Here is a 13,565-nt window from a genome sequence, read left to right on the forward strand (position 1 = left end):
CCTGGTACTAAGATTTTCTTCTCTAATGTCACTTTGTTGGAGCAATATACGCATATATTTCTTTTCATATGTACATATGCGTAGATTTCATGAATAGAGGATGCATTTTTATCGTGATGCTTATTTTGGGATGATAAAAGACTTGGCTGACAGCTGAGAATGTGATTTATTTTCTTTGGATTAATTGTCAACCTAACTTTTTTCCCTCACCATTAATTTGCGTAAGACTATGTACAAACAGCTGGGAGACGGATTGCTTTATCTGTGGTGTAATAAGTGGTGGTTGGGTATTAGGTGATGAGTCCAGAAAATGAAAAAATTTTCTGCTCTTCCTTCTCTTTCCACTTCTTGAGAAATCTTCTGTGTTTACTGCACAGCGCTGTTGAGCTGGATTTTTGTAGCTCATGTTTTCAAGTCACAATAACATTGTGATGTTTTCAAGTCCCAACAAAGCTGTTACACAAATGAATCACAGAAAAAATGGGTAATTTATACTGTATTTAGTGTATGTCTGTGTGAGATAAAGACTCTTGCTTGAATGACAGCTTTTGATTAGTCAGGGGCATGGAAAATAAAGGCAGAATGAATAATGCTGTTGATTCCTTTGTAGTCTGTGAGGTGAGATATTACAAGTCAGGTTCTTAGTTGAGCCAAATGAAAATGTGAGAGCTGGAAATGGTTGGATGGTGAGTGCAGTGTCCAGCCTCGAGGTGGGGGAACCTCAGCACCTTTTAGAACACCTGAAAGTCAAACACAAAGTTTTCTGTTGGCCAAAGACTGCTTAGAGTCATCTCCTGGAGGGGTTTGGTCCTCCCTTTCTAAAGTGAGGGGGATCAGGGTCTGTCCCCTGGGGAAGCTTTTCAGTCCACTTTGCTTTCTGGACAGTGGATATTAATAAATGTTGGAGTAGAACAGCCTGAATCTGAACTCAAGGTGTCACTTTTGGTTTCTAGAAAACCCTGAGAAACATGAAATTCCTCTCATAGCTGTCCTGAAGACAGCCTTTTATGGTGTACTGAAAACATGCAAGAGATTTAAAAATACTTGAAAGATGAAAACTTAGAGTCTAAGTAAGACTTGGCAATGTATTTTTGTGTTGGAGGGGTTCAAGTACAGCTTTGAACGAACACAAGCGGAACAGGAAATGTATTTCAGTGATCCAGTCCTTAATCCCATCATAAGTCACCTTTAAAAGGAAATGTGTTTATAATGTGAACTCCATGAATAATAGAAAACAAACAAAAACAAACGTTCATCTGGGCTAAAGGACATTCTTTGTATAAATGTAACACCTGCCTGAAGAAATGAAAATGAGTTTACCAAACTTGGTATATTAACAGAAATATTAAGGTTTTATTCCTAAGTGTTTATTTAAATTAAGGACAATAGCTTGTTCTGGGCAGTAGCAGTTGTGTTTATTGCCAACTAAAACATCCTACAAATCCATTTTTCTGAAGAAATATTGTAGGATGACATCTTTTGTAACAATTCTATCAAATAAATATGAAAATACTGAGAAACTGAATGTAGATTTTTTCATAGGAATTCTTTGTTGGTGACTTACCATTGCCTTCTGAAAGACATAAATGAATAATTAAAAAGTTATGAAAAGGTCGTTGGTGTCATTTATTCTTTATTTAAATTCTGTGTGTATTCTGTTTTGCTTCTAAAGCTGGAACTGAAAATGAAAATAGCAGAAGGTAAATTTCAGGAAGAAAAACTGAAATTACAACAGAAGCATGATGCTGATGTTCAAAAGGTAAGAAGTGTTTGTATTTTTTCCCAAAAGCAGTATATTAAACAATAATAGAGACTATGATTATCATAAATATTTATCAGTTGTTCTTTAACTTCTTCACAATTGCTATTAATGTTCATTGGAAGTCAAATGGTAGGCAGCAGTTGGCATAAACTGAGAGGAATGCAGAATATTTTATGGTAACATAAACTTAGAAAGGGGAAAACACTTGCAGAAAGGAGATAAAAATACAAGGCAATTTGTTTGTTTGAACAAGACAACCTATTTTACCAGCATAACAACTTCTGTGGGAAATCATAAACTCGTGAATTTTCTGTTAGAGAGAAAAATTTTGTATTAGAGAAGAATGTGAACAAAACTATTTTTTCATGGACAAAATGCAAAATATAAGAGTAGGAAAACCCATGGATAGATCATGTATGTTCCTGCTCACACAGCAGCAGTGCTTGCTGTCCTGTTTGGATACTGTCTTAGAGCAGAGGCAGGTCACGAAACAGCCCTTTATTTATGGTGTTGCATTTTTAAATTTTATGTGGCTCTTAATTCTTCCAGCACTAACATGTCACCAGGTCTCTGGGTTGCACCGGGTTTGTCTTTATTGTGTCACATAACACCACGCCTGGGAGGATGATACCTATCCCAGACCATACTGTTGCTTTTAATCCCATGTTTTCAAGGTGGGGTGAAATCCTGTGAGATTCCAGGTGCCTCCGGCAGGGCTCTGATCCCGGGGCTGTGGCGGGAATCCCAATCCCAGCGTCGGCATCACTGCGGCTGATCCCGCTGTAAGCTCGGCATTAGTCAGGGCCTCTGCTTTGTTTCCTAAAGACTGAGTCACAGGCTTGGAGGAAGCTGGTTGACACAAATCTGTGACACATCAAAGCCTCCTGAGAGGATGTTAATATTTGGTCAGGTGCATATTTGGCTCATCTGTTCTCAAGGCTTCGGAGCAGAAGCAGCGAGCGAAGCTGAGAGTCTAAAGGAAACAGCTTTGTGAGAATAAGAAATAGTTTAAATGCTTTCTCATCCCTTGAGTTGTCATCCCTTCCTAACTGATGTTAGAATTCTGTCTTTTGAAGTTGTTTAATAACGTTGGATATTTTAGAAAAGGTTAAATAGTGTCGTATTAATCTTTAAAGACACAAAACGTTTATTGCAGATGGAGTAATATTGTTTTAAGATGAAAGCTTCTGTTTGATAAGAGATTTGGGGCACCGTTATAAAATTTTTGCAACTTTAATCTTTATCTTAAACACAAAGTTTAAATTAAAATACTATCTCAAAGTGTGCAAGTATTCAAGCTGGTTTTTTTCCAAACTCAGCCTGTACAGAAATGTGGGTGTAGTTACCCTCATATACTTGCTCTATTCCAGTCCATTGTTCCTTGGGATCTATGCAAGGAATTTCAATTGGTGAAGCACAGAAGACTGTAATGAAGTTCACCAACTTATTTAAATATTTCTTCAATCTGCTGAGAATTTTAGATGCTTTTAAATACTATTAGGCAACATAAGTATGGAAATCTTTTCTGTTTGCCGTAGTAGCACCATGAAAGTTCCAAACTCAACAAAAGCAACACCAGGTTTACCCAGGTTTAAAATAAAACAAAAAGACCCACCTTAGAACATGAAACTCCTTTTTTAATCTGCTTTTGCCTACATTTGTCTAAACCAGTCCTTTGTTTATGACTTGGCAGTCGTAGCTGGGAAAATGATTTAGGTTCAGTCACTTAGTCCTGCACAACCTGAGCACTTCTTGGAGGCAGCACCTTTGACAGAGATCAGGGTGTATTATCTTGTGCACTGGCTGTAGTTTGGAATGTTTTGGACTTTTGTTAAAATATTCTGAATTTTCTCTGCAGATTTTGGATAGAAAGAATGATGAAATAGATGTGCTGAAGTCCACCTACCTAAAGAAACAAAAAGAATCTGAGGAGACGATTAGAAAACTGGAGAAAAAAGGTGATTTTTGTCCTCATGGTTGTTTTCTATGTGGTGGTATTGTACTGCATCCTCTTGTGGCTGTGGGCTTGCATGTTCCTTCTGCAGACATCCCTTTCTTCATCATTTGTAGCTCTTGATTTAATTTTTTCCTTTAGATCCTGAGATTCTTGTCCAGTTGTCTCTGCTGTTTCCAACCCAAATGTTCCAAGAGGCCTGTGATCTATTATATTGAATACAGGTTTTATGAGCGTCACCAAAAAAAGTTCCTTTGATGCTACTGAAGTATTTTGGCCACTTATTTCAATTTTTTGGGAATCTCTGGCTCAAAGTTCATTTCTTTATACATTCAGAACATTTTAACCAAACCACAATGGGTTATTTTTAAGGCTATTGTGGCAGGAGATTTCAAACATGAGTAGTCTTGAGTGTGTCATAAGTACAAAACTCGCCTTGAGTGTGGCTTGTCAGCAGTTTTTCAATGTTAGTTTCTTTTAGAATTCCTTGGAGTCCCTTTGCACTATGGACTAAACCACAGTGTAAAATAATACAGAAGTTTGGTAATCTGTGTACAAAAAGGGAGAGAGTTCCATGTGTTTTGTTTCCTGCTCCTTGGGAAAGTAATTTGTCCAACAAGGGATCTGGGGCTTCTCTCTGGGGGCTGGTGGTTGCTCTTGTCTGGAACAAGTTGAGCTGGAGTTGCCCACACTGTTCCAGGTAATGAAAATCCTCAGTCACTCCTGAAAAGTGAATATGTACCTGCTTTTTCCACTAATGATGATGCCATCACTTGCAATTTAAGTTGGGGAACTTAATTTCCTTGTGTATCTTGGGCACTCAACCTTCACAGGAACTTTTCTCCTAAGGATGCTCATGAAGTCAGGTTAAAAATAACTGCTTTCTTGTGGTTATACAGAATTTTGCTGATGTATATTTACTCCTTCAGGAAGGAAAACTCTCTCTGAAATATTATGTAAACAAAGTAGAAAAGAGAGAACACCTTGTAATATTGTAATGACACAGAATTCAAGTGCTACATTTTAAAGCAGCACATGCATTAAGTATTTAAGAGCCAAAAACCATCAGAAAGCCAGGTGAATTGGAAAACTGGCATAAACTGATTGTATCTATTGCCAACACTGAAAAATCCCAAAGGTCTTGAATGGTTGTTTAATTTTTTCCCATTTTTAACAGTTCACACCCTTGTTCGTGAGTCCCAAGTTGTGAGAGAAGCCAAAGAGCAGCAGATTGTGGAGCTGAAGAAGATGTGTGAGCAAAGCAATGATTCCTTGAACAATGAGTGGGAGAAAAGGGTAATGAACAATACTTCTCTCCTTTGACAGACTCCTGCAGTGTTTATCTGGGATAATGCATTTTGTCACTCAAAGAAATAAAGACACAGAATGAGTTTTAGGGATATTTTTTGTGTTGATTTTATTTTTTCCTGGAATAATCAAGAATCTCTTTGCTGATGCTTTTACACCCAGCTGGTCACCCTGTTCTGGGGTTCATCTGGCCTCCTGGCAAGTCTCTGGATGTATTAGGGAAGTGTTTATTTCTGGTTGACCTGACATGGAATTGTAATCTGGGTAAACCTGCTGCTACCTGCTGGCATGGTGATTCCTTTGAACTCTTAGTTTTGCAATGGGTCATGAATTCTTCAGTGTATTTTTGTTTATTGTTCAACTCAAGACAGCAGCAAAGCAGAGGGAAGGGCATGTTTATTGAGAGACAGTGTCACCTTTGTCCAGATTATTGTCAGTATTTGTCTTGCTTCCCCCTCTCAGGAGAGGGAGGGTCAGAAAAAGGACGAACACACCTCCCTTCATGAAGTGTGCTGTATAATTTAATTTATTTTCATCCCTGCATCTAGAAATGAAGTTGGGTTTAATTCTTGCCTTCTTAAAGCCAAATCATAATCATAAATCATAAATTGTCCTTTGTGTTGAAGATCTTGAGGCTTCAGTGTTGGGTGTTTTTTTGTTTGTTTGGTTTTTTTTTTTTTTTGGTTTTTTTTTTTTTCATAGAATCCCAGACCGGTTTGAGTTGGAAGGGAGCTTAAAGCCCATCTCATTCCAACTCTCTGCCATGGGCAGGGACACCTTCCACTATTCCAGGTTGCTCCAAGCCCCATCCAGCCCGGCCTTGAACAATTCCAGGAATGGGGCAGCCACAGTCTTCTTTTTGTTTTAGAGAAACAGTATCTTCAGAGAGGACAGAAATGTGGATACCTGGGCTTTCCAGTGATTCTATTGATATGCTATAATAATGTAACAACACTTCTTGATGCTAGTTGTAGATGCCATTTGTTATTTGTGCCTTTTTTTCTGACGCAGCTCCACGATGCTGTGGCTGAGATGGAGAAGGAGAAGTTCAACATCCGGAAGAAGCACACGGAAGATATGCAGGAGCTGCTGGAGGAAACCAACGCTCGGCTGGCCAAGATGGAGGCGGAGTATTTGCAGCAGACACGATCGACTGTAGGTTTTGGTGTAAACCTGTCACGACAGCAAGCATCTCTTAAAATATTTAAATTCCGTGTGTTTATGTTCAAGTGGACTGGAAGTGTCCCAGGCCAGGTTGGATGGGGCTTGGGGCAACCTGGGATGGTGGAAAGTGTCCCTGCCCATAGCAGGGGTGGAATGAGATGATCTTTAAGGTCCCTCTCAACCCAAACCATTCCATGATTCTGTGATTCATGTACATACATCCTTATTTTTGATAGTGCAATGTAGTTGTTCTCTTGTGGGAGAGGGCACTGTCCTGGCAGCCAGTCCAACCAAGGATGTTATTCCCCAGGTAAAATTAATCAAGGTACAGCCCTTCAATCAATGTTACACAGATCTCTTAGTACCAGTCCTTACTTACAAATATGTCTCACTGCTTTGGATTCAAGTTAGCAGAACTTTTGTCTTTGCAGGTTTGTAGACCATACAAGAGGATTTAGATATTACATCTATTTCCATAGAAACATGTGACTCTTTACTCACACACCTCCTCTTTGAATGGGTAAATGCTTCTGTTAGATGAAAGATCACATTAAAAGGATTTTAAAATAAGTATTGATTATTCTAATGTATTAAATTTCTTTTCTAGAATAATTATAAGCATGTAATCAGATATAATCTGGATTTTGTGCCTGTTATATAAATGATGCAGAAAGCAAAAACATTAACAAGTAACCTCAAAAAAGCATCCTGTACTTTTCATCAGGATGGGGTATGAGGAAAATTGAATGAGTGAAAAGACAATGTCAAACAAAATTTATTCCTTTATTAATGAATGTTGAATTTAAAAATTAACATTCAGATCATGTCACAGGTAACAGTAAATACAGAGAAAAATGGACACAGTCTGTCAGCAAGATTGAATTTAAGAACCATCAAAACTAGACAGATCTTGCTGAGCAGCTTCTGATTTAATAATTAAACAAGGCAGAGTTCAAGGCAGGGCTTAAGATGAAAGACTAGACTGTCACTGGAAATTAGTTTTCTTTTTTTCTCTCTCTCCTTTCTCTCTCCTGATTTTTTTTCCTATTTTTTTTGTTGGTATTTCAGAGTTTCTCTGTTCAGAGTTTCATGTTGTCAGGGATGTCAGTGCTGTTAGCAAGTGGAATTGGCTGAACAATTTCACCAATGCTATAGAACTGATAAGGAGGGGTTTGTGCCCTGAGCAAGGATGAACTTCCTGAGGAGGGGTACAGGGCCAGCCTGGAATTACATTCAATGATATATTAGAAATTACTCTTTTTTTTTAATTATTAAAAAACCCTCCACAAAACCCCAGAAAGCCACAAAACAAGCAAAAACCCCAAGCCCCCAAAGCAAACAACCCTCTGCCCGCAGAAAACCAAACCCGTACTGAGCATCTGGCTTGGCACTGATGGAGAATTTTGCTGTGCTGTGGCTGTGAAATCTCTGAAGCCACTTGCCAGAGCTCAGGTGGCTATTCAGGTGACCTTCTCTCTTGTGTGAGGTTCTTGCCTTGGTTCAGGTTCATGTCACCACCAGGGATGGTCGGGGCAGTGGCTGCTCAGGGCAGATACTTGGGGTTTTATTTTACTTTAACAGTGGATGAACTTTCTGTTCCACTTCCCTCATCTTCAGGCCTTTGTTAATATAAAAATAACACTGATATATACATCCTGCAAGGACAGCTGGGTCTTATTTTCTGACTCCAGCCTCCTGAGGAGTTCTTTGCTCATTTCCCTGCATATTCCCATAAATTTAAGGAAGAATGGGAAGTGCTAGAGTAGTCTCAGACTACCTGCCTGTCCTCACTCTGCTCAGTTTTAATTTGTTTATATTAGGAGATGAAGTTCCAGGAAAAAGATACAACTTTTGAGAGATGCTTGTAATTTACTGAAAGGAAAGGTAATGAAATTAATGGAAAGTCTAAGAACACTTTACGTGTATTATCATCGATTACAGCTTCCCATTGAAATACTGTCTTCTCTTCCATTTTGAAAGATTTGTAATTTAGAAATCAGTTGCATATGCTGTTTTGGATAAGGGAGATGTCACTTTGCGGGGGGGATAAACATCCATATTTTGAAAATTGATTTATTTTTTATATACAACATCGAATTTACTGTCATGATTGATGACAGCTTTGCCATTGTAACTCTTGTGTCCCTGCGTCACAAAAGAACCTCGTTGCTCAAAGCTACTGAATAACAACAGGGGTAGTCCCTCATTTATTCTGGGCTTTTCTCAATAATTATCTTTCGTTTTAGAATGAGACAGTCCAAAAGCTGGGGGCTCGTGTGCAGCAGTTGACTGTTGAGGCTGAAAATAGTCATTTGCAACGGCAGAAATTATCTCAAGAGAAGACTGAGGTAGAACAGCGTTACCAGGAGGTCTGCTCCCAACTTCAGGAGCTGAAAGCAAGGTAATCAAATAACAATTGCTGGTGTAACTTTTAAGAATATGGAATTTCCAGAAGCAAACATTACTCATTTTGTTCCAGGAACACACTGAATGGCATTTAACATTAGAAAACTCTCATGAAAATGTATTAATTGGTGTCAAACTCATTTAGAGTGACCCAAATGATCACCTCGAGGAGTGTGTTACCTTTCCATTATTTATAAGCAGCTCCTTCTGTGACAAGAGCACGTGGCAGACATGCAGACTCCGCGGAATTGATACTGAGCAGGTAAAATGCCAAAATATGAAAGCAATTTCCATATTCTGTTTGCTTGCTCCTTGTAGGTACAACTTACTTCAGAAAGACAAGAACCAGATTATACAGGAATACAAGGAGAAGCTTCAGCAACTACAAAGTAAATTTGATGTTGATAGAGATTTTCTAAAGCAGGAACAAGCTCAGGTATGCTGCCAGGTATAACAGGCAGGAAAATGGAGTTTATTTCTTAAGTGTTCTCCTCACTATAAATATGATACTTATGAATAAATCCAAGGAACTGCTCAGTTCCCCAAGTTACTTGTGAGTGTGAGTTTAAATAAAATTGGGATTTAATTTGTTGTTCCCACATTTGACTCAAAAATCATCTGAAGTTGGCTGGTAATTCTGCTGTGTGTATTTCTACAGCTGATTCAGATGAGGTACAATTAATATCTTGATTTTGTTTGTGCTCCTTGTAAAAATTCCGGATACCAGAGAACTTCAACACACTTAAAGACTTGATGTTTTCACAAGACCTCTTCCATGACAGAAAATATTTTTTCCAGAAAAAAACCAGTCCTGCAGGCCTCATAGTATTGAACATTGTGTTAAACATTTATATATTTAAGGAATTATTTTTATATTTTGTGAGTGTAGGTTTCACCCAAAATGTAATAACTCTGGTTTGTTTCTGGAAAAGCATCTCTCAGGTTGATATCTACCAATATGCATAGGTACAGACATGGTATATATTTTAAATGATTTTAAAGTTAAATGATTGTAGAAAAGACTCAATTTTTAAATACCATTTATTAATCCATAGAGCTGTAGGACAAGTGGGGTCTCTGGTATTTATTTGCTGGAATTCTCTGAGCTTTGATGATACTTAACTTCATTTAATTTACGAGGTATTTTTCTTTCTACCAATTTTTAGTAGATTTTAGTAGGGATTTTTTATTGTTGGGGGTGGTTTTTTGTGCTTCTGTTTCCATTTCTAAGTTCACCGGAGGGCCTGAACTGATGTATCCAGAGCTGTAAACTCACACAGGTTTTTTTTCTCCCAAGCTGATATTTTTTTCCAATTTCTGGGCATCTTAGAGAAATAAATTTTAAAATGCCAAAGAGCTAATGAGGAATGCAATACAAAAATTGATTTTTCTGTTAAATCCCAGCAGACATCTGATGTGATTGCAGAATTACAGCGTGGAATGGCTCTGTTGAAACAACGATTGGAAGACTCAGAACATCAAAGGCAGCAACAGCTGAGGGTAAGCCCTGATTTTCTTTCTCAAAAATGCCCAACCCTTGTTGCTTTCTTTGGTGATTTAAATGTTTAGATAGCCATGCTTAAAGGTACTGATGTAGACCATGCTTGCTTGTTTCTGTTTAATTAATGGAAATATATAAACTGTCACATATGGTTAAAGGTTGATTTAAAAAGTGTCACTAAAAGAGAGGTAAGAGCAGAATTTTCACGGAAGTTTTCTGACTGTTTCTTGTAGTTCACGTGTTAAATAAAACAGTTTAAATGTGTATTGGTGGTTTACAAAGAAGCCTGTCAAAGAATGATGAATATCTTTTTTTTCTCGTAAACTGTGAACATTTTTAAAGTTCCAAAATTGTTTTTAATTTTCACCGTTTAATAGTTCAGTTCAATATTCTGTCTTCCTGTAGGCATTTAAATTAATCCTTCTATCTCAAGGTAATGAGTTCCACATCTGTATCATGTATCAGTCCTGGTTGAGTTTTGTCATCTACTTTTCCTCCAATGTCTTTCATTTCACAGTTGATGTAGTACAGAATGGCATTTTAATAGCTCAGGAGAACAAGTTGCTTTTTCTCTTTAGAGCACATGAATCATGACTTTTGAGATAGTTGTGTTATTTGCTGTTGGTTGAATTTTTTTGCATGTCAGAGAATTTTTTCATGATGATATAAAGTGGGTTTTTATTTTTTATGGACTGTTCTATATGGTAGCAAATGTCTGTGTGATGAATGCTCTGAAATGGAAGAAAAATGGACTTTGTTTATTTAGAATACACATCTTTTCCTCTGCAGGATCAAGAATACAAGGTTCAGCAGGACAAGCTTCACTTGCAGCGTGCGTATGAGAAACAGGTAATATTTCCAGGAAAATTTACCATCTTCTGCACAGCTCCAGTTTTGTTCTGTACATGACTTAAAGGTTTAAATTTTGAAACCCTCCAAAATAGTAAATTTGGGAATCCAAGCACTTCACAAGGTTTGGAAGAATAATTGGACAAATTCAAGGAGTATTTTAAGCACAGCTGTTTAAGGATAGGGATATCGCCTCTGATTTTAGGAACCCGTTGCCAAGTGATGGAGGCTGGGAAGGCATTCCCAAAGAAGTGCTCCTGGAAGCCTGTCCTCTGTGTGTGCACTGCTTGGGGTGGCAGCTGATGGCAGCTGCTGTTATTGAAAAGATAATGAACTGAATGAAACCTGGCCTGACCTGTTGGCAGTGTTCATGTGCTCTCCCATACTCCTTTTCCCCCAGCATGTCTCTATTCCATCCCTCTCCATGTGTTCTCTATATATTGTCAACATGCATTGTTTTTACATCAGAAACTTAAAGTAAAAAATGTAATTTTCATCAAAAACACTTCATCTTAAAGCACTTTGCAAATACTGCCTGCTCTTTTAGACTTGAAACATCAATAGGCTTCAAATTAAACTTCAATTTTAGTGACATTGTATGTGCAACTCATGTGCAGCCAGAGGGTGCCTTAGATGCCTGTTTAATTGAAAGGATGTGTTACTCAAACATGTCATTTCCAAATGTGGCAAATTTATAACATAAGATAATGGATTGTGATCCGAGCTACTTGTCACTTGGTAATAGCACTTGTGACATGAATTGTAGTGAGGTTTTGGTTTGAGTTAGTCCCTTCTGCTGACTTGAAGTCAAAACATTCTTTGTTCCACGATCTGCCTTGGTTTAAACCTAGCCTACATTCATCTTTTTAGTCAAGTCATGGGTGTTATGAATGTTGAACTCAAGAAAAATCCAGGATTGGAGTAATTTGCAGGCCAAATTAAAAAATATATTGGCACAGTTTGACTGAGGTTTGAGGATCTTTTGGGAGAAAGCTCCTTAGTATGGGCTGAGGGCATGTCAGGAGTGCCTCCACAGCAGTGAGCCCAGGGAGGGAGGCTGGAATTCTGCATCAATAAACAAGGAAGCAGAGCCTTTCTTTTTATAGATAACTTGACAGCAGTTTGTTCATGAATTCTGGTGTAACTGTTTTCAAAATCAAATCTTTGAGAAAGGACGAGGAGAAAAATACCTGTGAATAATCTCTGGATATAAATCCATAAACCAGGATGGATTGGCCCATAAAATACTAAAACAAGTAAAGGAATCGTGAAGTCTCTGCTGCAATCTGTTCACTTAAAAACCTACCCATTATCTAATAATCCTTATGAGTCTGCAGTGGCTGTTGCCTCTGAGGATGCCTAAACATCAAACAAATCATAGGTAGTAACCTTAAATGTCACTGTTTGATTAAATGTGCTTATCTGCTGAATCAGGAACCAGTTAGGCTAAATGGCTTTACAAGCCAAGGAAACACCTGCTTTTTATAAATAGTCTACTGCTTGTTTTCCAAACATTCAGCTCAGCATCACAAGAGTGACAGATTATTCCTGAGAGCCATTCACAAGCCACCTGTTAAATACGTAGAATTTTACCAAGTTTGGCAATAGCTTCTTCATTCTCTACTAGACAGCTCATGGATTTGGAGGCTCTTGGAAACCAAGTGTTCCTGGAGTGAGCACCTTCATGGAACTGCTCCCAGCAGAGAATCTCTGAATTTGTTTTTTCATTGGCCTACACACTTTTTTCTTTATTGTAGTGTCTTAACAGCCTGCAACATTACAAATGACTGTAGGTGGATAAAGGATTTCCTGTATGTCCCATCCCCACGTTGTTCCTTGAGCAGTTCTAAAGCAATACAACTCTTGTATTATATGCAAACCCTTGTACTTAACCTGCTCTTGGCAAAAAACATTACAGAAGCTCATGGTTTGGACCACGCCTGGGAGGTTGCCAAATTCAAAGGTTTTTGTAACTATTTTTAGGACTATTATTAGTAATTCTTCTACTATTTTTATTCTTTAGGATGTTTATGTAAGATATTTATGTTTGATATTTTTTCTTGTAAGAATTGATCAAAAGTGATTCCCTTTGGTGGTCACAAATAGGTGAGCAGGAGCTCTGCGCCCTAGAGCTCCATTTTAGGCATATTCCTATCTGCTTTTCTCTACTTACCTAAAGAAAACCTAGTTCCTTTTTTATGTAATTACTGATATTTCTTTATTCTAGAGAATAATATTCACTTTGAGAAGGAGAATAGCTCATTGGCTGCGTTCTCATACTTAATCTCTCTGTTAATCTCTACTTTTGCATTTCACATAATTTTAGAAATCTGTGGGTGGTTGTCTGCATCAGTGGAAAAAGAATATATAAATGAATAGTTTTTAGAATTAAAAATAACAATGATTTATTTTTAACTCAGACACTGTTTTGGTTAAAATACATGGTGTTTTTTTCCTTAAATGGCAGATTCATGGCATTCAGAATGATCTGGATAAAGAAAGAGGGAATGCTCAAAAGAAAATTCACCACCTGGAACAGGCTCTGAAGTAAGTGAATATGGAATAATTGTTGAACCACCCCTGGTATTTATTATGAATATTTATTTATTAATATTTATTTA

At 37.7% G+C, this 13,565-nt stretch overlaps 1 protein-coding gene across 5 annotated transcripts in view; it reads left to right on the top strand.

The window, feature by feature from the left end:
* CEP112 (centrosomal protein 112) overlaps positions 1 to 13,565 on the top strand; it is a 158,253-nt gene that overhangs the window by 27,994 nt on the left and 116,694 nt on the right. For 4 of the 5 annotated variants that reach the window (XM_039562628.1, XM_039562630.1, XM_039562631.1 and 1 more), the window contains 9 exons: positions 1,673 to 1,759; positions 3,621 to 3,720; positions 4,894 to 5,012; positions 6,036 to 6,179; positions 8,435 to 8,589; positions 8,913 to 9,030; positions 9,999 to 10,094; positions 10,885 to 10,944; positions 13,412 to 13,491. In XM_039562628.1, coding sequence (XP_039418562.1) covers positions 1,673 to 1,759; positions 3,621 to 3,720; positions 4,894 to 5,012; positions 6,036 to 6,179; positions 8,435 to 8,589; positions 8,913 to 9,030; positions 9,999 to 10,094; positions 10,885 to 10,944; positions 13,412 to 13,491 — 959 coding nt within the window. The remainder of the gene's footprint in view (positions 1 to 1,672; positions 1,760 to 3,620; positions 3,721 to 4,893; positions 5,013 to 6,035; positions 6,180 to 8,434; positions 8,590 to 8,912; positions 9,031 to 9,998; positions 10,095 to 10,884; positions 10,945 to 13,411; positions 13,492 to 13,565) is intronic. The other variant, XM_039562629.1, reaches the window with a different exon arrangement.

Source organism: Corvus cornix, chromosome 18 (genome assembly GCF_000738735.6).
Source record: "Corvus cornix cornix isolate S_Up_H32 chromosome 18, ASM73873v5, whole genome shotgun sequence".
Taxonomy (NCBI): Eukaryota; Metazoa; Chordata; class Aves; order Passeriformes; family Corvidae; genus Corvus; species Corvus cornix.